The sequence below is a fragment of the Hyperolius riggenbachi genome, chromosome 2 (genome assembly GCF_040937935.1).
Source record: "Hyperolius riggenbachi isolate aHypRig1 chromosome 2, aHypRig1.pri, whole genome shotgun sequence".
Lineage (NCBI taxonomy): Eukaryota > Metazoa > Chordata > Amphibia > Anura > Hyperoliidae > Hyperolius > Hyperolius riggenbachi.
The window spans coordinates 564786322-564814181 of NC_090647.1; the positions used below are offsets into that span (position 1 = coordinate 564786322).

General features: G+C 46.4%; 1 protein-coding gene across 6 annotated transcripts in view; it reads left to right on the forward strand.

The window, feature by feature from the left end:
- Positions 1 to 217: 217 nt before the first annotated feature.
- Positions 218 to 27860, forward strand: part of GSK3B (glycogen synthase kinase 3 beta) — a 167868-nt gene continuing 140225 nt past the window's right edge. The window contains exon 1 of one of the 6 annotated variants that reach the window (XM_068270966.1): positions 218 to 2359. In XM_068270966.1, the coding sequence (XP_068127067.1) occupies positions 2272 to 2359 (88 nt within the window). In that variant the 5' untranslated portion in view covers positions 218 to 2271. The remainder of the gene's footprint in view (positions 2360 to 27860) is intronic. The other 5 variants (XM_068270964.1, XM_068270965.1, XM_068270969.1 and 2 more) reach the window with 5 other exon arrangements.

The following is a 27860-nucleotide window of genomic DNA, read 5'->3' on the forward strand; positions in this document are numbered from 1 at the left end:
AGCCAGTGAAAGGCGAATATCCGGAGCAGCGCGCCAGGGGGCGGGACCGCTGTGAGCGCAGGGCGAGACGGCGGCTGGCATTGGACGTCTCCTGTTCAGTTGCCCCGCCTCTTCTCCCTGTCGCTCGTGGACATTGGCTGCCGAGCGCTGGCGATTGGGGTGGGCGGGGCCAGGCGGGATCATGACGTCACGAAGGAACTGGCTACGTGCTCCCCGCCCCTCCTCCTATTCTTCGTATCGACTTGCGCCACCTGCGCAGCGTAGCGGCCGTTGTGAGGGCGGGCGCTACGTCACTGGAGCACAGAGGGAGGAGGGCATTGCGGGAGAGCAGAGAAAAAAAAAAAAAACCCGACAGGCAGATGCGGTCAGGCGGACGGAGGGTGACAAAGGGAAAGCGAGCAGCGAGGAGCGGAGCGGAGACGTCACACCGCCCGGGAGGCTGCTGAGGAGACAAGCGCCATTACCGGGGGAGGAGGAGGCCGCCATGACCCCTCCCTTACCGCGGCTGTGACCGGGGCCCGAGCACCTGTCACCGGACTGGAGGGACCCCCATTATCCATCCCTCCCTTCATAGTGATACCCCGGCCTGAGGGGTCCCCAATATCTCCCCTCCCCCCCATAGTGACACCCCGGACTGAGGGCCCCCCTATATCCAACCCTCCCCCCACAGTGATACCCCGGCCTAAGGGCCCCCAATATCCTGCCCCATATTGTTAGCCCTGACTGAGGGGCCCCCAATATCCTCACTGACACCCCACACTGAGGCCCACAATATCCTCCCCCCAGAGTGACACCCTGGACTGAGGGGCCCCCCAATATACTCCCCTCATACTGACACCCTGGCCTGAGGGGCCCCCAATATACTCCCCTCCCCCCATACTGACACCCTGGCCTGAGGGGTCCCCAATATCCACCCCTCCCCCATACTGACACCCTGTGCCGAGGTTTAAATTAATCACACCCCAAGCCAGGGTGACCCCACTGGACTGAGGGGCTCAGATATCCCATGTGCCAGGGGACCCCAGAACATTTACCTCTGGAATTAGGAGGACCCTAAAATTGCCCCTATACCCTAAATCATCCACCTGGGCTGAGGGACCCCCAGTTACCTACAGCCCCCTTTTATTGCCAGGACGCACAATCATTCAAAGCCTTGGATTTAGGGGAAACCATAAAAATCTGCCGCCTTCTATCCCTCCACCTATAATCTCCCTGGTCTGCAGGGCCTTTTACATTTCACTTCCTTTGAATAGTAGCCCTCCCCCCAAATTTTTAATCCATTGACAGAGACCCCAAAACTGAGGGACCCCTGGCACCCAAGGACTCTAGATTAGCACCCCTAACCCCAAGAGCCCAGTATATTGGTACTCGATATAAAATCAGAGCATGCTGTGCTGAAGCCCCCTAAACTATATATAGACAGCAGACCCTGCAAAATTGGCCTTTCAGGATTGGAAGCTGTCAGATTTAAACCCTTGCATTGATTTTTCACCAAGCTGAAGATAACCTCCAATAGCCTTAGTAGCTCTGATTTGGCCAAATACGCCTATGCTGAGATTGATAACGTTGATACTTTAGTGTTTGGTAGACCACCACCCCTAAACTGAAGATTACCCAGCATTTGTCCTTTCACTAAGAGTACCCCTCTCTGCATCAGGAGAACCCCATTATCTAAGAACTGCCCGGCAACACCCATTACTCTGGTGACCCCATATTGGCTTTTCATATATAGAATTTCATTTCAAGGTGAACCTGCTAAGGGTACCCCCATTTTCCTTCTGTAAAGATTGGCTTCATAATCTGAAATCCATGCTTTGGACTGGACAGGACCTTACTTGTCTGTGAGACTCATATATCCCTGATTCACTGTCTGCATAACCCTACAAATCCTACCGCATACTCCAGACTGAGGAATCTGAACGTTTTAGCCTTGCACGGCCCTTGGATCCAGGCCAAGAGACCCTCTCTTTTATCCAGTGCACTGTTTTATTGCTTCATGGGCCTGTGACATCCTCCTCAGCTGCTGCCATATTGTGCCCCCGAGGACAGACTCCCAGGGATGCTGGATAAGGAGTGACTGGAGCAGACACAGGAGGAGAGATTTGGTGACCGTACCGTAGGGGGTGTTGGACGGAACTCTCATAGAACCCTTCCCCCCTACATTGCCTGGCTTTAAAGGGGTGACTGTTTGCTTGGCTGGGGTCTTCTTGATGGTTTTTGTCCTTGCTGGCTTTTATAACTAAGTGAAGGAGGAGCAGTACCACCACCACCATGTCAGGGAGGCCGAGAACCACTTCCTTTGCAGAAAGCTGCAAACCGGTGCAACAGCCGTCCTCGTTTGGCAGCATGAAAGTGAGCCGTAAGTATTCTTTACCTCTGCATTACTGGTTTTACATTGAAATGTTCTATGGCTGTACCCTGGAACCTGCATTGGTGTGAAGGCACCTGCTTCTCAGGCCCATCTGTCACTGTGTGAGTCTCTAGGAACCCCCCCCCCCCCCGGCCTAGGGTGGGCCCTGAGAGCTACTGGCACTACTTCACCTCACTCCACCTCCGCCTTCCATGTTGGTGATTTGTCTGGTGGTGTTGAGTATATCCCTTGGAGGACCTGTCATTAAAATTGCATTGCTTCTAGGAAAGTTAAAATTGGTGGTAACAAAAATTAGAAGATACTTTGCGCCCCTTCACTGAGATAGGAGGTTGCCATGTAATATGTTACTAGGCCATTTACCATTCCGTCTCCACCCATTGGCTGACACGCATGTACAGCTTCTGTTTCTTGCCTATGGCGGACCAGTACCATCATTATGTATTGGCTTGGTGCTTGGTGTCCGGAGGGCGGAGAGGGAATTGGCCATGCTTCAGCACTTAGCAGAATGGTGCTACATTGCCTTATGCCTGCTACACACCATGCAATTTCCCATCAGATTGGTCAAATTGATCATTTCCGAGGGGTCCGATTTGATTTCCAATAGTTTTTCTTATTTTCCGATCACTTCTATACAAAAATGATCGGGAATCAGATCAGACCTGTCGGAAATCTTTGATCTGACCATTCTATATGCCGGGAAATGACATGGTGCGTACCAGGCAATTAGAAGAGGTGGTCTCAGTATTACAAATACTGCTGGTATTTATTTCGTAAGGGAAGGGGGTAATGTCACAAGCCTCCCCATTTTCTGTCTCTTCCGGTGGCAGGTCCTCTTTAAATGTCTAGTGAGTTCAGTACCAGGATAATGTCGCCTAGCAGGCTGGCACGCCTCGCACTCCTTTCATAATTTACAAGTTGTAGTAACGCAGTGGCGGTTATGGACATTGCTGCATGTGGCAGCTGTGATTCATGGTGTGTGCTGCCTGCTTTACATTTGGGGTTTCTAGGCCTGGAATATTCAGAGGGGCAGGTTGTGCGTTAGGGGCATCAGAATGGACTATAGCAATAATGACATCTGATGTCCAGAGGGGCAGGTTGTGCGTTGGTGACATCAGAATGGACTATAGCAATAATGACATCTAATGCCCATGCTCCTCCTGTGCCCATCATGGGCTTAGAGATGGTTTGTGGAAAATGTAAAGAGCTTTAAATGGGCTCTGCGGTTCCATCAAAGCTGGATAACTACAAATCTCAGCAGTCCGGGCCGGCTGGAGCCTGCAGTCTGTGCACAGTGCGTGTAAGTGATTTATCCCCCCCCCCCCCTCCATGACTGATGGTATGACCTCACCATATCTTCCAGGCACAGCTGCCAGTATGTGGATTGTGCAATGCCAGCCGTGCCCGCCATTGCTGCAGTCCACAGAGGCAGATTCCTTCCGGCAGCCGCACGGTTAAATACTATGGCAGCATAATAGAGAGAGCAGTGTCCTTTTCATGTCTGTGCTGTATAATGGGGTGGCTGTCTGCGGCGAAGCTTGTCGCCTTCTTTCAGCGGCTTTCATTCAGCGCTCCATCGAGGTTTCCTTGCATTGTGTAGCAATATGCAGCTGTCTCCATGGGCTTGCAGACAGCCCCACCTTAAATGCAGCCCACAGCATGAAGAGGGCCGCTCTCGCTCGAGCGGGCTAATGTGTGAGCCCTCCTCCGCATCCGCCGTGCACACACACACCAATCTCTGTCACTGGCTCCTGGGATCTCCAGTGTGAGGAGACTACTGGCAGCAGATGAGCCCTGTCACCCTCCCACCCCCCATTCTTCTTTATAGCTGCTCATCCAATCCTCCAACCCCACCCTATTCACCTTCAGTAGACACAGAAAATGCTGTTACAGCTGCGGATCTGTCATGCCCTGTGCTGGATTCCATGCGGGAGTCTGCCAGGTGCATAGCTCTACCCACTGACTCATACTGCCACCTGATCAGGCCTTCTGTGGATTCTGTTGTCCCATCCGCCCGTCTCAGGCCCATTGTACAGCCTCATCAGTCCTTTCTATGAATAGGGGGACCAGTGTTGGATTATATGTACTATCAGGCTGCCTATACCATGCCTCAGTCTTGGGTAATCTTTCACAATCCTATGCAGTAAATGGATCAACAGACAGAAGTCTTTTCTGAGGCCCAGTGCACACCAAAAAGCGCTAGTGTAATCGCAAATGCTCAGCTCTTCAAGTGATTGTTCTAGGCCATTCTAGGCTTGTGCACAGCGATTTTTCTAATCATGCCTAGCGATTTTTAGAGCGTTTTGGTGTAGCATTTTTATTTTTTTGTTACAGTAGAGCTGTAACTGAACAGTTTCTGTAGCAAAAACGCTTGGAATATCGTTCTAATCTAGCGATTTTTCACTTTCCTATACTTAACATTGAGGCTGAATCGCCTCAGAAATCAGCAGAAATGCTGCTAGACCTGCGTTTGGGAGAAAATCACATCGCTCTGGTGTACTCCATCCCATTCACATACATTAGTCAATCGCTTTTCATAGCGCTGGCGTTTGTAAAAGCGCTCAGAAGCGCTCTTGGTGTGCACCAGCCCCAAGATGATGATTTAGCTAGACCTATAGGGTTCACACTGTACTTAAAAAGAAGAAAAATTTCAATTTAGCAGAACGAAACAGATCCCAGCGGATGTGACTGGATCCTATGTTAATCCATAGGATCAGTTTACATAAGTCAGTTTGATTTGGATCCGTTTAGTCCATTCTGCCAAACGGAATGCAAATATGAGCATTTCGGATCAATGGGTCCGTCGTATTGACTGAGCTGTAATGGAATGGAACTTGCGGAGGAAAAAGCTGATGCCCAATGTAAAAACTGATCTGTTTGGATCAGTTTTTACTTGGATCAGTTTTTGATCCATTCAGTGTTAACCGAGCCCAAAAGTGACGATACATCTAGCCAGGGCTGTGGAGTCGGAGTCGTGGAGTCGGGCAATTTTGGGTGCCTGGAGTCGGAGTCGGGAAAAAATGCACCGACTCCGACTCCTAATGAATTTGTAACTGTAATTAAAATAGAAAATATGATAAAATGTTCTATTTCTCAGATAATAGTCATTAAAAATAATGTATATATACAGTAATAGCTGTGCTTAGTCCACAAAAATGAAATAAACCAATCAAAATTAGTTACTTGTGCTGCTTCAATAAAGCAGTCCCCGTATTTTTAAGGTCAGATATACACATCTGATTGTGACTGTATATATGATGTGTACACAGGAATCTCTTATATATACTAAATAACATCTATGCTGTAAGAATAAAGCCTGATGTGTAGCTGTGTCACTAATAGAGATGGTCAATGAGATGGAAATAATTCTGCACTGATGCTGATTTATGCAAATGTATGCACTCCCTTTGCTGATGAAATCAAATAATTTGATATGTTATTAAAATTTGGTTTGGTGACTACAAATTAAAGGGTACCTGAGACGGATGAAAAGTAAAGTTTTATACATACCTGGGGCTTCCTCCAGCCCCCTTCAGGCTAATCAGTCCCTCACTGTCCTCCACCACCCGGATCTTCTGCTATGAGTCCTGGTAATTCAGACAGTCAGCGCAGTCGGCCGCATGCCACTCCCACAGCCAGGAACATTCTGCACCTGCGCAATAGTGCTGCACAGGTGTAGTATGCTCCTAGCGGTGGAGTGTGTTCATGCGCACTACGCCAGACTGGCTCAAGTACCTGGACTCATAGCAGAAGATCCAGGTGGTGGAGGAGGACAACGAGGGACTGATTATCCTGAAGGCGGCTGGAGGAAGCCCCAGGTATGTATAAAACTTTAATTTCATCTGTCTCAGGTTTACTTTGTTACACAGTAGTACTATACTCTACATATGCACTCCTCACAGAGCTGCAGGGAATCCACTGAGAATGCTGTGCACATTGAACACAGAGGTGTTGTCTGTTTACAATCTCCTCATTCCCCTGCAGAGTACCTGCACATCATTCTTACATGTACCCACAGTTACATTGCCTAGGGCCTGATAGATGTTCTTTGTTCCGGTTTGTACCTTTTACACGTACTATTACTAAGGACTAGTTTTAGTCTAAAGGGAATAAATATAGTAGTCTACATATCCTTCTCACTTCAGTTGTCTTGTAAAATTCCTAAGCGTTGGCAGTTATGAGACGAATTTCATGTTACATACTTTTAATCAACAAAATTGTAATATGCAAATTAGAGGAGTCGGAGTCTCGGAGTCGGTGGAATCCTAAACTGAGGAGTCGGAGTCGGTGGATTTTTGGACCGACTCCACAGCCCTGCATCTAGCGCGATGATGGGCAGATTTGACCAAGAGACAAATCTCTGATCGAATCTGATTTTAGAGAGATCTGTGAGCTGCCCATACACCACAGGCCGATTCCTGATCAATTTCATGCTTAAATCGATTCGGAATCGGACTTGTGACGCCGCCTCCGTCGCCTCGCTGGCTCGATGCTGTCCCCCATAATGTTCAATGTGTCTCCCCCCCCGGTGCCCAACACATTACCTGTCCATGTCCGCAGCTGGCTGTGTCCTCTCTCCATACAGGCACCCCACATGGTTGCCGGAGCAACGTGGGCACATGTATGGATGTAGCCTGGAGCCAGCGGTGGGCATGGACAGGTAATGTATTGTGCACGGGGAGGGGGGCACATCTGTTACTGCCACGCAACCAACCGACCACCTGACGGTTTGCATCTCCGATGTACATGCTCGGCCTGAAATCTGTCACGCCGTCGATCGGGCGTGCACTTGGCGGTACCAATTTTTATTCAATGCTTATCGAATCGGATGTTCGATCGGCCGCCAAGTCGCTACATGTATGGCTACCTCAAAGATGGAGAGGAGATAGGTTAAGGTAACCATACACTCTACAATGTTTGTTTTTTGTCCAATTAAACATTTGATTAGTCTCAAATCATATAATCGTTTGTAAATTAAAGTGGATTTAGGCTGCTTTCACAATAAGACGTTACAGGCGCACGTTAGTGCAGCCTGTAACGCACCTCACCGCACAGTAATGAAAAATCAATGGGCTGTTCACAGTGCCCACGTTGCGTTACACTGTAACGCAGCATGTCTACATAACGTACTGCATGCAGTACTTTACATGCGGCTAAGCCACGTTAGACTGTTTGTACATGCTCAGTAGGTTTTTTTTTTTTTTTTTTTTTCCATTTTATGGGCGGAGAGGAGGCGGGGAGAGGCCACTACGTAGCCAGGCACATGGCTACTTATTATTCACTGCACTTGCAGTGTTTACATCCTGCAGCGGCTGCGGATTGGCTGGCGGGACCACGTGATGCGGAGAGCTCCGCTCACGTGGTCTCCGCAGTGCCTCCGACAGAGCAGGCGCACCAAGAGCTGCTTGTAACGCGGCTCTTGGTAGCATCCTGCTCCAACACCACCAGGCGTTGCGTTAGGGGCACGTTATGTGCCCTATAACGTCCCCTAAACGCAACGTCCTGGTGTGTAAGTAGCCTTAAATGTTAAGGTGCGTAAACACGCACTACGGCCGCCAACGACTGGTCCGACAGACCCTTCTGCTGGGCGGTCGTTCTCCCGACAGTAATGCGTGCGTACGCACTGTCGGCGGACTGATAAGGCTGTGTCTGAGCGATCCGTTCAGCGGGAGGGTCTGACGGACCCGTCGTTGGTGGCCGTAGTGCGTGTGTACGCACCTTAACATTTACATCCACTTTAATTTACAAATGATTATATGATTTGAGACTAGTCAAATGTCTAATTGGAGTACGCACCTTTAGGTTTGGTACACACAATGACATTTTCCCATTGGATCGACGGAAAACTTCCCATTTGATTTCCAAAAAACATCCAACTCCTCTGTTTATGAAACCAAAGACTCCGACTCCAGGTACTCAAAATTGCTCCGACTCCGAATCCTCGACTCTTTCGTCTAATACTTACCTGTTATACTGTTGAATTGGTACAAAAAAAAAATCCGACTCTTCAAGTTGACTAAACCACCGACTCCTCGACTCCAAATCCACAGCCCTGACTTTTTGTGCAGTAGTGATCTCAGTCTCTCCCTTTTTCAATCGGAAGTAGATCTGACCAGCAGGAAATTATCGAACGACAAGAAATTTCCCATTGATCCGCTGCGAAAATTGCATGGTGTGTACAAGGCAGTAATGATCATATTGTGATCACTATCAAGTGCTAAAATTGATGAAAAGATTGATCTGCAGTGTTGATCTTTAATCAGTCATAAAATAATCTATATATTGATTGTAATATCAAACAAAATCGTGTGATAATTGGCTATTGTATGGCCAGCTGTAGGCTAATGGGTAGATGTATTGATGGCATTCGCATCTTCATATAAAGACCTGGTGTGGCTGTACAACCAAGACTGGTGACTATCCAACCTAGGAGCTTTCCTCTGATTTATGCCATTCTTTACTGATCGACTCCTTGCATCCAGAATTCATCCGCTTCACACAAGCACCAGGATTTGTTGAGTAGCAGATATATAACTGATATCCTACATAGAGGCCATGTAGTGACAAGTAGTAGAATGCATTAAATGATTCAAGATACCCAAGTTTATGTTGGTTATCCTGGTTTAAGAGTCAAAAGCATTTCCTATATCTGTGTATTACTGTTTGATATTTACCCCCCCCCCCCCCCCCCAGTGCTGTTTAGCTACCATATGTGTAATTCCCCCCCCCCCCCCCCCTTCATGCCTTCTGGGAGGCCAGGTATATTTTGTACTGGCTTTGAAATTCTCAGAAACAAACATTCCGCAGAGATCACCTGCCAGCAGTTGTCGCCACCTGTGAAAATTGTCAGACTATAAATCAGGATGAGGAAAGATTTTACAATGGCAAACACTGAATAAATCATTTTATACATAATTATTGTGAAAATGAAGCGCTTTATTACATCATTTTCACTGGAGTTCCTCTTTAAAGTAAACCTGTTAGCATGGAACATTTAAAACTTAGGTACTTACCTGGGGAGAAGGACGCTTTTTATTTTTTTTTAAAGAGGCTTTTATGAGAAGATGGAGGGGGTGCTCTGGCAAGCACCTGGCAGAGGGTGGGCTGTGGAGTTCCTCAGGTACCCAAAATTGCTCCGACTCCTCAACTCTGACTCCTTAGTCTAATTTTTACAAGGGCTATGGATTTGGTTTAAAAATATGGCTATATCTCTCGCTTCAGTTGTCCTTTAAAAGGAAGTAAATATGGCAGCCACCATTACGCTTAACTTTTCCATCTCAATGCATCATAAACGATCATAATGGGTGACAAGGGTATAATCAAGTCTGCGGCCTTATCAGTATAGTTTCAGTAAAAAATTGCCTGCAACCGGTTTGTCCCGTCTGTTGGTGTGTAGCGTATCCTGTATGCTGGATCCTCCGATCAGCAAGGTATCTGGGATAGGGCAGTGCAGAGACCACTAATGATCTGTGCAGAGTACGGCTCTCCGGCCAGCCAGCCAATCAGCTCTCAGCAATCTGTAACCAGGTCAGCGGAATATCACATGGATTCCGATCGCCGGAGCTTACAGCGCTTCGCTAATGTTCCCCGCCTCGTCGGATGCTGCAGATTGCTCATCAATAAGTGATGACTCATTATTGGTGAAATCCTGGAAGGGGTCAGCCTCAGAGGCCCTCCTGAGAGCATTAAGCATCTGGTGATCCTGCAGCGAGATGTGCGAGAAGTACTGACATCACTAAAGAGAACCTCCGCCAAGATGTGTCTATACGTGCCACATCCAGGTATCGGCTCCCCGCAGGCCATTCTCTGCATTTCTGAATATTCAGGAATGAGTCCGTCATGACGCTGTGCGGCCTCCAGGCTGTGCTGTATGTAAATCTGCAGACAGATGCTCACTTTCTGCTCCCCCAGGACAGTGGTAAATAATCTTTAGAATGCTGTACAGACACTTTCTTGGCCAAATCCTGAGCTGTGTAGCCAAGGCTTCCTAAAGCACCTTTATTCACACATTCACGCTTAACCACTTGAGGACCCTGGACTTAATCCAAATCCCCTCCCCAGGACTTTATGCCGCTCTGTGTTAGGCGATCCTGGGGCTGCCCCCCCAAGCACGCCAATCGGCGTGACGCAGTCAGGTAGTAGTTAATATATACATTGAATATCATCCTGTTAAAGTACACTTGAACTGAGAGGTCTCTTTGGCATCAGTAGTATCTGAATTACACACCTGAAACAAGCTAATCTAGTCAGACTTCAGTCAGGGCACCTGATCTGCTGCACTCTTGTTCAGGGTTTTTGGCTACAAGTATTAGAGGCAGAGGATCAGCTGAAAAGCCAGGCAACTTGTATTATTTTAATGGAAAACTGAAGTGAGAGGTATATGGAGGCTGCCATATTTATTGTCTTTTAAACAATACCAGTTGCCTGGCAGCCCTGCTGATCTATTTGGCTGAAGTAGAGTCTGAATCACACCAGAAACATTTGCGTAAGTAATGAGGGGGACGGGGGAGTTTTCATTTTTTAATTTCTTTCATCTCTGGTATCCTTTTGAAAGGAAGTAAATGTCAGCCACCCTATGACTTTCACTTCAGGTGTGTTTTAAAGGATGCAGTAGTGGTCACATGATTGTTGCTGGTCCTTGTTGTCCCCCATTGTTGGAGCTGACAAGTTGGGTTGTCCCGGGTCTATCTCTGTATATGTGTCTGGAATTAGGGAGATGACATCACTTCCTGCTGCGGGCTATGTCACAGGAAGTGAGGCCAAATCTCCCCAGCGGTAACCTTTTCTCCTGCATCCAAAAATAAAGACTGGAAATAGTTTAGAGTTCCACAGAAAAGCTTCTACTTGTGCAGTACATAGAGTGTAAGCTGTACAGTGTACTTCCTGCTCAACTACCAGCAGCCCACATATCAGCAGATGAGTAACCCGGCATCATAAGCTAGCCAAACTACTTCTGCTTTTTGTGGCAAAGGTTGTGTCCCTTCCTCTGTACGGGGGAGTGCTTCCGTCCTAGAACACTGTACCCATTCAAGACAATCCCTTGTTTAAAGGGAACCTAAACTGAGAGGGATATGGATGTTTTCTTTTAAACAATACCAGTTGCCTGGCAGTCCTGCTGATCCCTTTGGCTGCAGTAGTGGCTGAATCGCACACCTGAAAAAAGCATGCAGCTAATCCAGTCTGACTTCAGTCAGAGTACCTGATCTGCATGCTTGTTCAGGGGCTGTGGCTGAAAGTATTAGAGACACAGGATCAGCAAGAGAGCAACAGGTGGTATTTTAAAAAGAAAAATCCATATCCTTAGTTTAGGTTCCCTTTAAAGAGACACTGAAGCCTAAAAAAAGCTATTTTTACCTTGCAGTCGTCTTCAGCAATAATGCCATAGCTGAAACACCGCATTCCCGCAGCACAGCGAGGGCTTAATCACCCCACAAATCCCTGGGGCAAGATTCGGGGCTCCTGCCGGGTAGAGGCAGAGCTTTGTGCAGCAGCTCTGCCTCTCCCCGCCCCTCTGTCTTCTTTCACTGTGAGGGGCGGGGAGAGGCGGCAATCAGCGCAGATTGACTGTACTGGAGGCGGAGCTACAACACAAAGCTCTGCCTCCCCCGGGCAGCAAAATCCACGACTTGGACTTTTCCCCGGGATTTTGGGGGGTTAACACCTCGTTGTGCCGCGGGGATGCGGTGTTTCAGCTCTGGCATTAATGCTAAAGAGGATTTAAATGTAAAAACAGCAATTTTTTTTTTTTTTTTTTTTTTTTTTTTTTTTTATACACTCCAGTCTCTCTTTAAAGAGGACCTGTATTGACATACATTAGAATGCAATAAATGATCCAGGATACCCACTTTTATGGTAATATTCCTGGTTTCAGCAACTCTTCCTATATCTGTATATTGGTATGTAGTCCCGCCTCCCAGTGATGATTAGCCATGCGGAATTCTTCTGTCAGAGCATTCTGGGAAACCAGGTATATTTTGTACTGGTGTTGGAATTCTCAGAAACAAACATTCCACAGAGATGACCTGGCAGGACTAAAGCTGTCACCACCTATGATTATATTTCAGAATGAAGGTCAGGGAGAGGGAAGATTTTACAGTTGGCAAACACTGACTAATCTATAAATGGATGGTGTAAAAATAGATTTTGAAAACAAAACAAAAAACTATTTGACTTGTTGTTGCCATCCAGTGGCTTAGTGATCAGGCGGTACCTTGCTTTGTGAAATTAGGTTTCCACAACTTAAAATCGCATCCTGAAATTTTGATCATATGACTACCAATTTCAATGACTTGATGGCATCATCCCCACTGGACTGCAAGGGGGCATTTCCAGTGGCTGATCATGTGACAATCTGCTGCAGCAGAGATCAGAGGCTGCAGTCACATGACTGAGCCTTGTCCAGGTCTGCATTACCCTGTAGGCCTGGTTATGATGGCGGCATTGTTGGCTCACAGTGGCTGATCATGTGACTCTGCACTACAGCAGTCGGTAGAGATCAGAGGCTGCCGTTAGGTGACTGAGCGTTGTTCCCTGTAGGCCTGTGTGTGATGGCGGCGTTGTTGGCGCACAGTGGCTGATCATGTGACTTACAGTGGGCAGAGATCAGAGGTTTCAGTCACATGACTGAGCCTTGTTCCTTGTAGGCCTGGGTGTGATGGTGGTGTCAGTGGCTGATCATGTGACTTACAGTGGGCAGAGATCAGAGGTTTCAGTCACATGACTGAGCCTTGCTCCTTGTAGGCCTGTGTGTGATGGTGGCGCACAGTGGCTGATCATGTGACTTACAGTGGGCAGAGATCAGAGGTTTCAGTCACATGACTGAGCCTTGCTCCTTGTAGGCCTGTGTGTGATGGCGGCATCAGTGGCTGATCATGTGACTTACAGTGGGCAGAGATCAGAGGTTGCAGTCAGGTGACTGAGCCTTGCTCCTTGTAGGCCTGAGTGTGATGGCGGCGTCAGTGGCTGATCATGTGACTTACAGTGGGCAGAGATCAGAGGTTGCAGTCAGGTGACTGAGCCTTGCTCCTTGTAGGCCTGAGTGTGATGGCGGCGTCAGTGGCTGATCATGTGACTTACAGTGGGCAGAGATCAGAGGTTGCAGTCAGGTGACTGAGCCTTGCTCCTTGTAGGCCTGAGTGTGATGGCGGCGTCAGTGGCTGATCATGTGACTTAAGCAGCCCATACACTCAGCCGATTTTCTGGCCGACCGATCGATCGCGATCGATCGATCGATCGCAAATCGGTTGGCCAATCGACCGATCGACGGCCGATTTCGATCGATTTCGATGGATTTCCATCGAACTTGCAGGGTGGAAAATTTAGGTCGATCTGATGAGATTGCTTATCAGTTTGCATTGGCCTTAATGGAAATCTGATGGCAAAAAAATGCCATCAGATCGAATTTCAACAGATTTCAAACTGAAATCTATTGGAATTCTATCCTGGTAAAAAATGTTCTAAAAACGCATCAGATAGATCATCAGATGCATTTCTTATCTATCTTCTGCCAATCTGACGAGTGTATGGGCACCTTTACAGTGGGCAGAGATCAGAGGTTGCAGTCAGGTGACTGAGCCTTGCTCCTTGTAGGCCTGAGTGTGATGGCGGCGTCAGTGGCTGATCATGTGACTTACAGTGGGCAGAGATCAGAGGTTGCAGTCAGGTGACTGAGCCTTGCTCCTTGTAGGCCTGAGTGTGATGGTGGCGCACAGTGGCTGATCATGACTCTGCACTACAGCAGTCGTTAGAGATCAGAGGCTGCAGTCACATGACTGAGCCTTGTTCCTTGTAGGCCTGGGTGTGATGGCGGCATTGTTGGCGCACAGCGTCCGCACTGACTGTTGGGTATTTCCATTGCCAGTTGCTGGAGATGAGGACACCTACGGAATCGCACACGTTCCTCCGTGTAGTGGCAGCAGTCTTGGGACGCCGCACAACAGCTGATCAGCCGTAAACACAGTGGGCGTACGCAGCCAGGCTTCACATTGCCAAATCAAATGTTCAGTCAGCGCTGCAGTTGTCTTGGTCTTCTTGCGAAGGCATCCTGGAGCCGTCCATGCTTATGTGACGTCTCCTGAGCGAGATCATAAAATCATTTCATTACTGGCTTTCCCGTGTGTCACGTTACAGGTCCACCCGTTATAGAACAGCCAGGCTTCCTTGTCCCAGAGAAGCCATATTTGCTACCCCATGTATGTATCCATGGATGTGAATCGAACAATAAAGGCCAGTATTCTCCCCAGAGATTTTTTCCAGCCAGGTGGCATGAAGTAGCCGGGTGGGGCGAGATGACAGAATGCAGGGCCGGTGCTTATCTGCACAATACTGCTTACAGCATATGAGGCGGTGAGCCGATGACAGCCGGGTGCTCACCAAAACTAGCTGGGCGGAGCACCCGACTAAAAGGGCTTGGGGAGAACACTGAAGGCTATGTGAAAATTATGTGGTAGGTACAATCAGGGCTGTGGAGTCGGAGTTGGAGTCAGTGGGCTCATAAACTGAGGAGTCTGAGTCGGTCGTCGGATGATTTTTGTACCAAATCTACAGCCCTGATAAGTATTAGACGGAGGAGTCGGGGGCGTAACTGACACAATCACATTTTGGCTGATGCGTAGTGTGAACACATGCAGCGCTGTCTAGTTAAATCCACGTGGACCCTACTGTATGAGGCTGTGGCACGACTGGGATGTGTGTTTTACGTGGAAAGCGACCATCAGACCTGCAATTTACTGCGAAAGAGCAACTATGTCAAGAACGTTGTGTCTGCGCTGTCACAGTGCAGGTCCCCAATCTGTTGGTGGCTTACATTAAATACCAGCCACCAGTGGTGGTGACAATTCATCAGCTGCCAAACTTTGGCTTCATAGAAACATCATACTACCAGTTAATTAACCAGCAGCTGCTGAATATGATTACCGTCCCCCACCCCCCCTCTAAAAGTCTTCTTTGCAACCAAGATTTCACCGTGAAAGGAGCTGGAAATAAGTTCAGACGGGTGTTCAGGGAGCGTAGTGTAAAATGGCTGCCGGTTCATTTAGGCGCAGGGTAGAGAAGAAAGACCCGTAATTTGGGCAGAGACTATTGCTGGTGGACAAACTATTCACTGAGCACCGCTATAGCCGTAATACTCATTACGGCCTATGGCGGCACCCAGAGGATCTTCGTAGCACTGCGCCGGAATTAGCCGATCCGTTTGTGGATGTCTCGCTTAGCCGATGCTAAATGCTTTTCTGCAAATGAGTAGAGAAGCGTTTGGCATCGTTTCTCGTCTTTCGCATCGCGTTTTGTGTCTCCTAAGGGGACACAAGTGGCGATGTTGCTGTTCCTGGAAGCCAGACGGAGCATCCAGGACGAGAAGGGATAGATTGCTGCGTTTATGCAAATGACGTGAAAAGCCGGAATTATGTATGTGAAAGGACCGCGCTGGAGCGAAAAGCGCCATGAATAAGGCCCATGTGAAGCGGGCTTTACCAGCGTGTGATTTCAATGATTGCTTTCCTAGGACCGCTGTGTATCTGGGCACATTCTTACTGTACAGCAGCACTAATATCTATAGACCTCCTGCGTGGAGATTGGTATTAATTCAGGAAATTGGCAATCGTTCCTCTGTTAGTAGCTCTGTCGCCCGGCGTCCAGCGATCGTCCGATGACATCATCATGAGCTTTGGCGTATATTGATACCCCGGAGTATAGTGTGATGTGTTTAGGGCTGTCCTGTGTTGGATTTCGGTTGTTCGGTTTGCAGTCTTGCCTTTCTCCGGACCGGTTCCTTTCATTCACTGCATTTACTTTTTCTCTTTTAGTCTTTTGCACAGTAGATATGGAAATGGCGCCCCCTGGGGTGGCGTTTGTTGTGACACCTGTCCCTGCCCCCTGGGGTGGCGTTTGCTGTGACACCCCTCCTTGGTCCGTGGGTTGTGCTGCTCTGTGCGCCCTGTTGGGCTCTCCTCCATGCGGAGGAGCAGAGAGTGCTTGCTATGCCACTAGTCAGCTGCTGCTGTGAGCTTATGTTATGCTCATGTGTTGTGGTGGGCGGAGCCCTGTCGCCCAGGTGACAGATTGCAGGTATGACATTCCCAGGGTGCTTGTCCTGGAGTCACCTGCTGTGACATTGCTGGAATTCGGGAAGTGACAGTTGCCAGCGCTGGGACACGTGCTGCTGCTTTGTGTAATTGTTGACTGACTGACTCCTTCCTGGAGGCCTTCCTCCTGATTGCTGGATACCTCCATCCATTATTACATCCTCCTCCTTGGAGCTGCACAGCGCTGCCTTACTGTCACTCTGATATATTACGGTCCCCTAGTTTCAAACTCCTTGAGTTGCAATGTAGCAGAGAGAGAGTGCTTTTCATGTATAGAGTACACAGTACTACTTTTTTATGACATATTTTTATGGGCAGCACGGTGGCGAAGTGGTTAGCGCTCTCGCCTTGCAGCGCTGGGTCCCCGGTTCGAATGCCAGCCAGGTCAACATCTGCAAGGAGTTTGTATGTTCTCCCCGTGTCTGCGTGGGTTTCTTCCGGGTACTCCAGTTTCCTCCCACATCCCAAAATCATACAGATAAGTTAATTGGCTTCCCCCCAAAATGGCCCTAGACTATGATACATACACTACACGATACATTCATAGACATAGGACTATGGTAGGGAATTAGATTACGATACATACACTACACCATACATAGATATAGGACTATGGTAGGGACTAGACTGTGAGCTCCTCTGATGGACAGTTAGTGACAAGACAATATACTCTGTACAGCGCTGCGGAAGATGTCGGCGCTATATAAATGCTAAATAATAATGTTACTGTATTGTATAAACTGCTATTAAGCCCCATCTACACAATACAATTTTTTGTGGATTTGATCAAATCGAATTCGATTGCTCGATTTAAATCAGACATGTCCGATCGGGATTCGATTTTTATCGGTAGTGTGATCGATTTGCCATTGTTTTGCAATGACATTCAACCACGCAATCTAATCGAATTCCGATCGGACACGTCGGATTTAATCGATCGATCGAAGTCGATCCGATCGAATCACACAAAAAAATTGTATCGTGTAAATGGTGCTTTAGTCGTTTTAAACACTTTGAAAACACCCGAAAAAAGTTTTTTGTACTAAAAGGCCTCATTCACACTAGTGCGCTCCTGTCCTCAGCAATGCGTATTCATCTGTAACATTGATGCGCTGATATAAAGCGGACAGAAGCTGGCATAGTGTGAATGAGGCCTAGATCCAGAGGTGTCCGACAGGAAATCATTTATCCAGGTTTCACCGTGTGTAACACAGGAATCAACTTACACACAAATTCAACTTACAAACGCCTGGAACGGAACCTGCGTGTAAGTAGGACACCGCCTGCATGGGTCTTATAGTCTGACTACTGGTGAATTTTAAAGGGAACCTGAAATGAGGATATGGAGGCTGCCATCTTAATTCCCTTATTAACAATGCTAGTTGCCTGGCTGTCATGCTGTGTTTTTTGGCTTTAGTTGTGTTCCAGTCATACACCTTGAACAAGCATGGAGTCCTGGAACAAGCATGCAGCCAGTGGGGTCACAGCATCTGATTTGCTCCCGATTCTGGAGGAGTGACTTATAGTATTAGAGGAGGAGCTTCCGCACAGGAGTCGGGCAACTGGAATTGTTAATTACTGAATGAAGATGGCCTTCTCCGTATTCCTCTCACTGCAGCTTCCGTTTAACTCGGCTACACATTTAGCAGCCTTTTTCTTTTTAAATAATTATGTTAGTCAATTAAGATCTGTTTACGTACACCTGACATGAGAGGGATATGGAGGCTGCCATATTTATTTCCTGTTAAACAATACCAGTTGCCTGGCAGTCCTGCTGATCTATGGCTGCAGTACTGTCTGAATCACATCAGAAGCAAGTATGCAGCTAATGTTGTCACACTTCAGTCACAGCACCTGATATGCTGCATGCTTGTTCATGGGCTATGGCTAAAAGTATTAGAGGCAGAGGATCAGCAAGACAGCCAGGCATCCTGTATTGTTTAAAAAAAAAAATACAACAGCCTTCATATCCCCATCAGCGCCCTCTATCAATATTCAGTCTTTTTATCAGGGCTGTGGAGTCAGAGTCGGAGTCGTGGAGTCGGAGTAATTTTGGGTGCCTGGAGTCGGGAAAAAATGCACCGACTCCTAACGAATTTAAAATGTAATTAAAATAGAAAATATGATAATGTTCTATTTCTCAGATAAGTCATCATAAATAATTTATACATACAGTAATAGCTGTGCTTAGTCCACAAAATGAAATAAACCAATCAAAAATTAGTTACTTGTGCTGCTTCAATAAAGCAGTCCCCGTATTTTTAAAGTCAGATATACACATCTGATTGTGACTGTGCAGTATATATGATGTGTACACAGGAATCTCTAATATATACTAAATAACGTCTATGCTGTAAGAATAAAGCCTGATGTGTAGCCGTGTCACTAATAGAGATGGTCAATGAGATGGAAATAATTCTGCGTTGATGCTGATTTATGCAAATGTATGCACTCTTTGCTCATGAAATCAAATCATTTGATATGTTGTTAAAATTTGGTTTGGTGACTACGAATTAAAGGGTACCTGAGAAGGATGAAAAGAGAAGCTTTATACATACCTGGGGCTTCCTCCAGCCCCCTTCAGGCTAATCAGTCTCTCGCTGTCCTCCTCTGCCACCTGGATCTTCTGCTATAAGTCCCGGTAATTAAGCCAGTCAGCGCAGTCCGGCCGCATGCCGCTCCTACAGCTGGGAGCATTCAGGAACCTGTGCAATAGTGCTGCACAGGTGTAGTATGCTCCTGGCGGCGGAGTGTGTGCATGCGCACTACGCCCGATTGGCTCAAGTACCTGGACTCGTAGAAGAAGATCCAGGTGGTGGAGGAGGACAGCGAGGGACTGATTAGCCTGAAGGGGGCTGGAGGAAGCCCCAGGTATGTATAAAACTTTAATTTCATCTGTCTGAGGTTTACTTTGTTACACAGTAGTACTATACTCTACATATGCACTCCCCACAGAGCTGCAGGGAATCCACTGAGAATGTTGTGCACATTGAACACAGAGGTGTTGTCTGTCACCCATAAACCTGGTTCAGATTGTGCATGAAGAATGTGTAATACAGGAAGAATCGCCTCATTCCCCTGCAGAGTACTTGCACATCACTCTTACTTGTACCCACAGTTACATTGCCTAGGGCCTGATCCATGTTCAGATTGTGCATGAAGAATGTGTAATAGAGGAAGAATCCCCTCATTCCCCTGCAGAGTACCTGCACATCACTCTTACATGTACCCACACTTACATTGCCTAGGGCCTGATAGATGTTCTTTGTTCTGTCTGTACCTTTTACAAGTACTCTTACCAAGCACTAGTTTTAGTCTATGACTAAAGGGAATAAATATGGCAGTCTCCATATCCTTCTCACTGCAGTTGTCTTTTTTAAAATTCCTAAGCGTTGGCAGTTAAGAGACGAATTTCATGTTACATAATTTCAATCAACAAGATTGTAATATGCAAATTAGGTTTTTAAGTCGGAGGAATCCTAAACTGAGGAGTCGGAGTCGGTGGGTTTTTGTACAGACTCCACAGCCCTGCTTTTTGTCAAACATTGATTCAGAAAGGTCATGATATCGGGTAGATCTTCTTCTTTTCCTTATTATTATTATTATTATTAATATTATTATTATTATCATTATTGTATTTATAAAGCGCCAACATATTACGCAGCGCTGGACATTAGTTTAGGTTACAGACAATATTTAGGGGTGACAAACAGCAATATGACAATACAGGAATACAAGAAAGACCAGATCACGTAGCACAGTATGAGTACAAGGTAATGCTTAGTCACTGGATGGAGCATGGAGATCACACAGCACAGTATGAGTACAAGGTAATGCTTAGTCACTGGATGGGAGCATGGAGATCACACAGCACAGTATGAGTACAGGGTAATGCTTAGTCACTGGATGGAGCATGGAGATCACACAGCACAGTATGAGTACAAGGTAATGCTTAGTCACTGGATGGGAGCATGGAGATCACACAGCGCAGTATGAGTACAAGGTAATGCTTAGTCACTGGATGGGGCATGGAGATCACACAGCACAGTATGAGTACCAGGTAATGCTTAGTCACTGGAGGGGAGCATGGAGATCACGCAGCACAGTATGAGTACAAGGTAATGCTTAGTCACTGGAGGGGAGCATGGAGATCACACAGCACAGTATGAGTACCAGGTAATGCTTAGTCACTGGATGGAGCATGGAGATCACGCAGCACAGTATGAGTACAAGGTAATGCTTAGTCACTGGATGGGAGCATGGAGATCACACAGCACAGTATGAGTACAAGGTAATGCTTAGTCAGTCACTGGATGGAGCATGGAGATCACACAGCACAGTATGAGTACAAGGTAATGCTTAGTCACTGGAGAGGAGCATGGAGATTACACAGCACAGTATGGGTACAAGGTAATGCTTAGTCACTGGATGGGGCATGGAGATCACACAGCACAGTATGAGTACAAGGTAATGCTTAGTCACTGGATGGAGCATGGAGATCACACAGCACAGTATGAGTACAAGGTAATGCTTAGTCACTGGAGGGGAGCATGGAGATCACACAGCACAGTATGAGTACAAGGTAATGCTTAGTCACTGGAAGGAGCATGGAGATCACACAGCACAGTACGAGTACAGGGCAATGCTTAGTCACTGGAGGGGAGCATGGAGATCACACAGCACAGCATGAGTACAAGGTAATGCTTAGTCACTGGATGGAGCATGGAGATCACACAGCACAGTATGAGTACAAGGTAATGCTTAGTCACTGGAGGGGAGCATGGAGATCACACAGCACAGTATGAGTACAAGGTAATGCTCAGTCACTGGATGGGAGCATGGAGATCACACAGCACAGTATGAGTACAAGGTAATGCTTAGTCACTGGATGGAGCATGGAGATCACACAGCACAGTATGAGTACAAGGTAATGCTTAGTCACTGGAGGGGAGCATGGAGATCACACAGCACAGCATGAGTACAAGGTAATGCTTAGTCAGTCACTGGAGGGGAGCATGGAGATCACACAGCACAGCATGAGTACAAGGTAATGCTTAGTCAGTCACTGAAGGGGAGCATGGAGATCACACAGCACAGCATGAGTACAAGGTAATGCTTAGTCAGTCACTGAAGGGGAGCATGGAGATCACACAGCACAGCATGAGTACAAGGTAATGCTTAGTCAGTCACTGAAGGGGAGCATGGGGATCACACAGCACAGAATGAGTACAAGGTAATGCTTAGTCAGTCACTGGAGGGGAGCATGGAGATCACACAGCACAGTATGAGTACAAGGTAATGCTTAGTCAGTCACTGAAGGGGAGCATGGGGATCACACAGCACAGAATGAGTACAAGGTAATGCTTAGTCAGTCACTGGAGGGGAGCATGGGGATCACACAGCACAGAATGAGTACAAGGTAATGCTTAGTCACTGGAGGGGAGCATGGAGATTAGGCAGGTTAGGTTCACTCAACGCCTGGGTTCTCAACTTGTGGTACGCGTACCACAAGGGATACTTCTGATGGTTCCAGGGGGTACTCAGGCTTGATATACTTAACCAAGAATAACAAATTTAGAGTTTTAAAAAATGAAATGATAAATCTTATTTAAAGAGACACTGAAGCGAAAAAAAAAATGATATTATGATTTGTATGTGTAGTACAGCTAAGAAATAAAACATTAGGAGCAGATACATCAGTGTAATTGTTTCCAGTACAGGAAGAGTTGAGAAACTCCAGTTGTTATCTCTATGCAAACAAGCTATTAAGCTCTCCGACTAACTAAAGGTGCCCATACACTCGTCAGATTGGCAGCAGATAGATAAGAAATGCATCTGATGATCTATCTGATGCGTTTTTAGAACATTTTTTACCAGGATAGAATTCCAACAGATTTCAGTTTGAAATCTATTTAAATTCGATCTGATGGCATTTTTTTGCCATCAGATTTCCATTAAGGCCAATGCAAACTGATAAGCAATCTCATCAGATCGACCTAAATTTTCCACCCTGCAAGTTCGATGGAAATCCATCGAAATCGATCGAAATCAGCCGTCGATCGGTCGATTGGCCAACCGATTTGCAATCGATTGATCGATCGGGATCGATCGGTCGGCCAGAAAATCGGCTGAGTGTATGGGCTGCTTTAGTCCTGGAGAGGGCTGTTATCTGACTTTTATTATCTCAACTGTTCCTGGACTATTTACTTTTCCTCTGCTAGAGGAGAGGTCATTAGTTCACAGACTGCTCTGAAAGACTCATTTTGAATGCTGAGTGTTGTGTAATCTGCACATATTATAGAATGATGCAATGTTAGAAAAAACACTATATACCTGAAAATAAAAGTATGAGAATATTTTCTTTGCTGCTAATCTTCTAGTAATTATTCATAGTACACAACCAATTCATTATATCATATTTTTTTTCCCGCTTCAGTGTCTCTTTAAAGGATACCCGAGGTAACGTGACATGAGATAGACATGTGTATGTACAGTGCTGAGCACAGAAATAACTATGCTGTGTTGCTTTTTTTTTTTTAATCTTTCTCTGCCTGAAAGAGTTAAATATCAGGTGTGTAAGTGGCTGACTCAGTCCTGACTCAGACAGGAAGTGACTATAGTGTGACCCTCACTGATAAGAAATTCCAACTATAAAACACTTTCCTAGCAGAAAATGGCTTCTGAGAGCTGGAAAGAGATAAAAAGGGTCAATAGTTTATATATTTTAGCGTTGGCATACTTCAATTAATGTGTCATTGAGTACAAACAGTTAAAACACAAAAAGTAGATTTAAATATAAAATAAAACTCTGGAATATCTTAAGTCATTTTTAGGAGAAGGAAGATGGATAAAATTGTTTTTTTTTCAGTAGTTTTTTGCCTCGGGTGTCCTTTAAACAACACCAATTTAGTATTTTAGCTAATAAAAAGATCTTCGTGTCACTGCCCTGAAGGGTGGCTTCAAAACGTCAAATGATCGATTTAATAGCAGAAACAAAATTTATAAATTGGTTCAAAGCTGTGGAGAAGGGTTTGAATAAGGACAACAACTTTTTATATTGGTATGAGGCTGATGATATTTGAACTGTCTCAGCCATTCTAGCTGAACTTGTGAACTAAGAATTTACGATACCTCTGGGTCAATCCTAATCCCAGGTCTGTGAGCATGGAGTAAACAAGGATCCTTATCTCAGCTAACAACCTCTAACCCCATTTAGATGGTCTGTTTGAATTAAGGCATCTTAATGACATGTATTTATGCTTGAAAAAAATTATCCGTTTTCCCTTTTGATGTTGCATGTATATAGCTGTCTGTACCACCAGCCTGCAAACTAACAGGATGTAAAGCCCAACGAAGGCTGCAAGGCCGAAAGATTGGTTATTTGTATTCATTTTTAGATAGCCAATAAATGGTATCATCCAGATTTAAAACTTCTAGCTAATAAAAAGCAATAGTAAATGCTTGGAAGTTGTTTAGAACCAATTATCTGCTACGATTAAATATATATTTGTCAAGGGGTACTTGTGATAATGTTTACTGTGCTAGTGGGGGTACTTGGTGAGTACAGGGTTTGAAAGAGGTACATACCAATAAAATGTTGAGAAACACTGGTCTAACGCATCTAACAGTGTATGGCCACTTTTAGACCGTATCAGTCTGAAGCATGGCCGACCGTTACAGTCTCGCCAGTCAGGGTGACGGACAGCTGCGCACTTCTGTAGAGATCTAGCCATACTGTGGTTCAGCTTGTTTGTGATTTAAAACCAGGAAGTTACAGTAAACATGGGGTTAAACGGAAGAGAGAGACGCTGCTGTCTCTGTGGCCAGCGTCACGGCAGACGTGTTTCTTTGATGTGGTTGGAGACGATAATAAAAAGGATTGCTTAACTTTTTTACATTGTACGAAACTTTTTTCTTTTTTTAGACCCAGTTTGAAGTCTGTCCAGATAATTACGTTTGACAAATGGAAAAGCTGGTTGTCCTGGCAACAAAACATCCTAAGCGCGTGTTTAGATAGCCGCCCTGATTGCAGCGTTCTAATGTGCGGTGATCAAAATCCAGTGATAGGAATGAGGCACTGCGCGGGTTCTACTTCCTGTCTCCAGCCTTGGCAGGGGCACAAGTCAAATGAGGGGAGTGGGCGGAGCACAACAGCAAGAGCTCGGGGCATCCAATCAGAAGACGGGACATAGCACAGTTCAGGCTCAGATCTTTATAAGTGGCTAATAATAATTTTTTATGAATCATCCGTTTTTAGTTTTGAAAGAAAAGTTGTAGTTTGCAAAATAAAAAAAAGAAACCATCCTTTGCAGCTCCTCATAGCGTCATGTTTGGCGCTCAAACCCACTAGCAGCCTTTTCTAAGCGTTAGTGATTTGGAAAGCTCTTGCTAAAGGTGGCCACACATCCATACAATTTTTAAAATATTTTTTTCAATTCAAGAATTGCACTCAATTTTTCTGATTGGTCAGATTTTATCAAATATTACAATGTACCACACACGTGTGGTCAATTTTTTGACATGCTGGGTTCTCTTTTTTTTTTTTTTTTTTTTTTGCTTCTCTAATTTCCCTCAGACTTGACTAATGCTGCCTGATTGGCTGAAGCCTCTTTCCCCTTCCACGCCTCTGTTCCTCTGATTGGCCAATATTTCTCATGCTGAGACAATGCACTTTCTATAGTGGAAGGCGGGCAATGCATACACACTCAGGCAGAGGAGAGTGAGGGAGGAAATGGCATCAGGATTGGCTTCAAAATAGTTAAAATGGGAAATGCGAAGAAGGATTTTCTTTTAGGGCTCGTTCCCACTGTTGCGACGCGATTTCGGCCGCATTCCGACGCTTGTAAAAACGCATGCGGATGAGTTTCAGCATGCGTTTTTACCCGCGATTTCGCGTGCGATTTCGCATGGCAGGGTGCCATGCGAAATTAACCATGACACTGCCAGGGCTAAATAAAATTGAAAAAGGTGCGAAATCGCACGCGAAATCGCGGGTAAAAACGCATGTAACAAACGCATGCGTTTTTACTATTAAATACATTAGCGGCGATTCGCACGGATTCCCGACGCAGGCGAAATCGTTGGCTCTTTTGTGCGTTTTTTCACGCTGAAAAAAACGCACCTCAACAACGCTACAGTGGAAACGGGCCCATCCACTTGCATTACATGTGCGGATATGCATGCGTTGGACGCATGCAGATTCGCGATAGTGGGAACGAGCCCTAAGGCTTCTTGCACACCAAGACGTTGCATTAGGTGGCACGTTAAGGTCGCATAACGTGCACCTAACACAACGTATGGTGCTGCAAGAGCCGACGGTAGAGTGAGCCGCGTTAGGCGGCTCGAGTCCTATAATGTCTCCCAGAGTGGCGCTGATTGGCCAGCGGGACCACGTGATGCGGAGCGAGACACTCCGCATCACGTGGTCCCGCCGGCCAATCAGCGCCCGCCAGTGCAGTGAATATTAAGTAGCCATGTGCGCGGCTACTGTAGCTGGCTCTCCCCGCCTCCTCCGCCCCCCACTGCGCATGTGCAAACAGTCTAACGCGGCTATAGCCGCTTCAACGCCGTAGCATGCTGCACTTTGCACAGAACGTGCAGCGTTACATGTAACGCAACGTGGGCTGTGTGAACAGCCCACTTGTGTTACATTGCTGTGCGTTGGGGGAGCGTTACAGGTGCACTAACGTGCGCCTGTAACGTCTTGGTGTGCAAGCAGCCTTACTGGCTGACAGCTCCTTTTAATGACCTCCTGCTGCCTGCTCACTCCCAGTGGTCAGTCTGAAGCCGTGGTAGGGGATGGTAGTAGCAGGGCTGCGGAGTTGGAGTGGAGGAATCGGAGCAGTTTTTGGTACCTGGAGTTGGAATCGTGATAACATGTTCCAACTCCTAACAAAGTCATTAACCTCCCTGGCGGTTTATTTATTTTGCCAGGGAGGCTGAAATGGGGTTTTTTTTAAATTAAAAAAAAAAATATTTCATGCAGCCAACTGAAAGTTGGCTGCATGAAAGCCCACTAGAGGGCGCTCTGGAAGCGTACTTTCGATCGCCTCCGGCAATCGAAAGTAACAAGATAGGCCGCAATGAGCGGCCTATCTTGTTTCGCTTTCCTCGTCGCCATGGCGACGAGCGGAGTGACGTCATGGACGTCAGTCGACGTCCTGACGTCAGAGCCGCCCGATCCAGCCCCTAGCGCCGGCCGGAACTGTTTGTTCCGGCTGCGCTGGGCTCGGGCGGCTGGGGGGACCCTCTTTCGCCGCTGCACGCGGCGGATCGCCGCGGAGCGGCGGCGATCGGGCAGCACACGCGGCTGGCAAAGTGCCGGCTGCGTGTGCTGCTTTTTTCAGAATGCAAATCGGCCCAGCAGGGCCTGAGCGGCGACCTCCGGCGGCATACCCCGAGCTCAGCTCGGGATTACCGCCAAGGAGGTTAACAGGAAAACATATAAGATAAAGTTTTCTAGTTCTGAGATAATAGTCATCATAAATAACTTATATATACAGTATCAGTAATAGCAGTGCTTAGCCCACAAAAATAAAATAATAAACCAATCAAAAAGTAGTTACTTGTGTTGCTGCAATAAAGCAGTCACCGTATTTTTAAAGTCTGATATACACATCTGATTGTGAATGTATATCTGGTGTGTACACCGGAGTCTAATATATAGACACACATCTCTGCTGTAAGAATAAAGTCTGCTGTGTAGTTGTGTCACTCGTACGGATGGTCAAGGAGATGGAAATAATTCTGAGTTGATGTAGGTTTTATGCAGACTTTTTTATGCAAATGAATTCACCTTTAAAATGAACAGATCAAATTTCACTCTTTGCAGGATTTGATTATCCTATTCCAAGCTGCATACATTTTATAGACATTTGCATAGTCTTGCATTTCATCGACCTTCACTTGTGACATTCAGCTGAGCTGTTGTGCAAACTGACATTCATGTATCATTATACATCGGACCTGAACTCTGAACTTCCTTTCTGCTCTCTTTTAGAGCAGAGAGGAAGCAACAGCATAATAACCATTGAGGCTGGATTCACGGTGGGAGGTTATTGTCCTGCGTTATACAGTCATTATAACGCAGCTTACCGCACTGCAATGGTAACCCTATGCGACGTTCACATTAGTCGTGTTGCAAATGTTGCGTTTATTGACGCACTGCTGAAGTGTGTTACCGCTAAACGCAGACGTTAACCGGTACAGGGAAGCATACTGTTCATTGGCTTTATGCTCTACTGTATTAGTATGATTATTTATAAAGCGCCAACATATTCTGTGGCACTGTATGCGACAGTAATGCAGTGTTAAGGTTTTTTTTTTTTTTTTTTTTGGTGCATTACGATTTTAACGTCGCATCACAGCGCAACGTCCCACTGTGCACCTAACTTTTGTTACAGCTGATACAA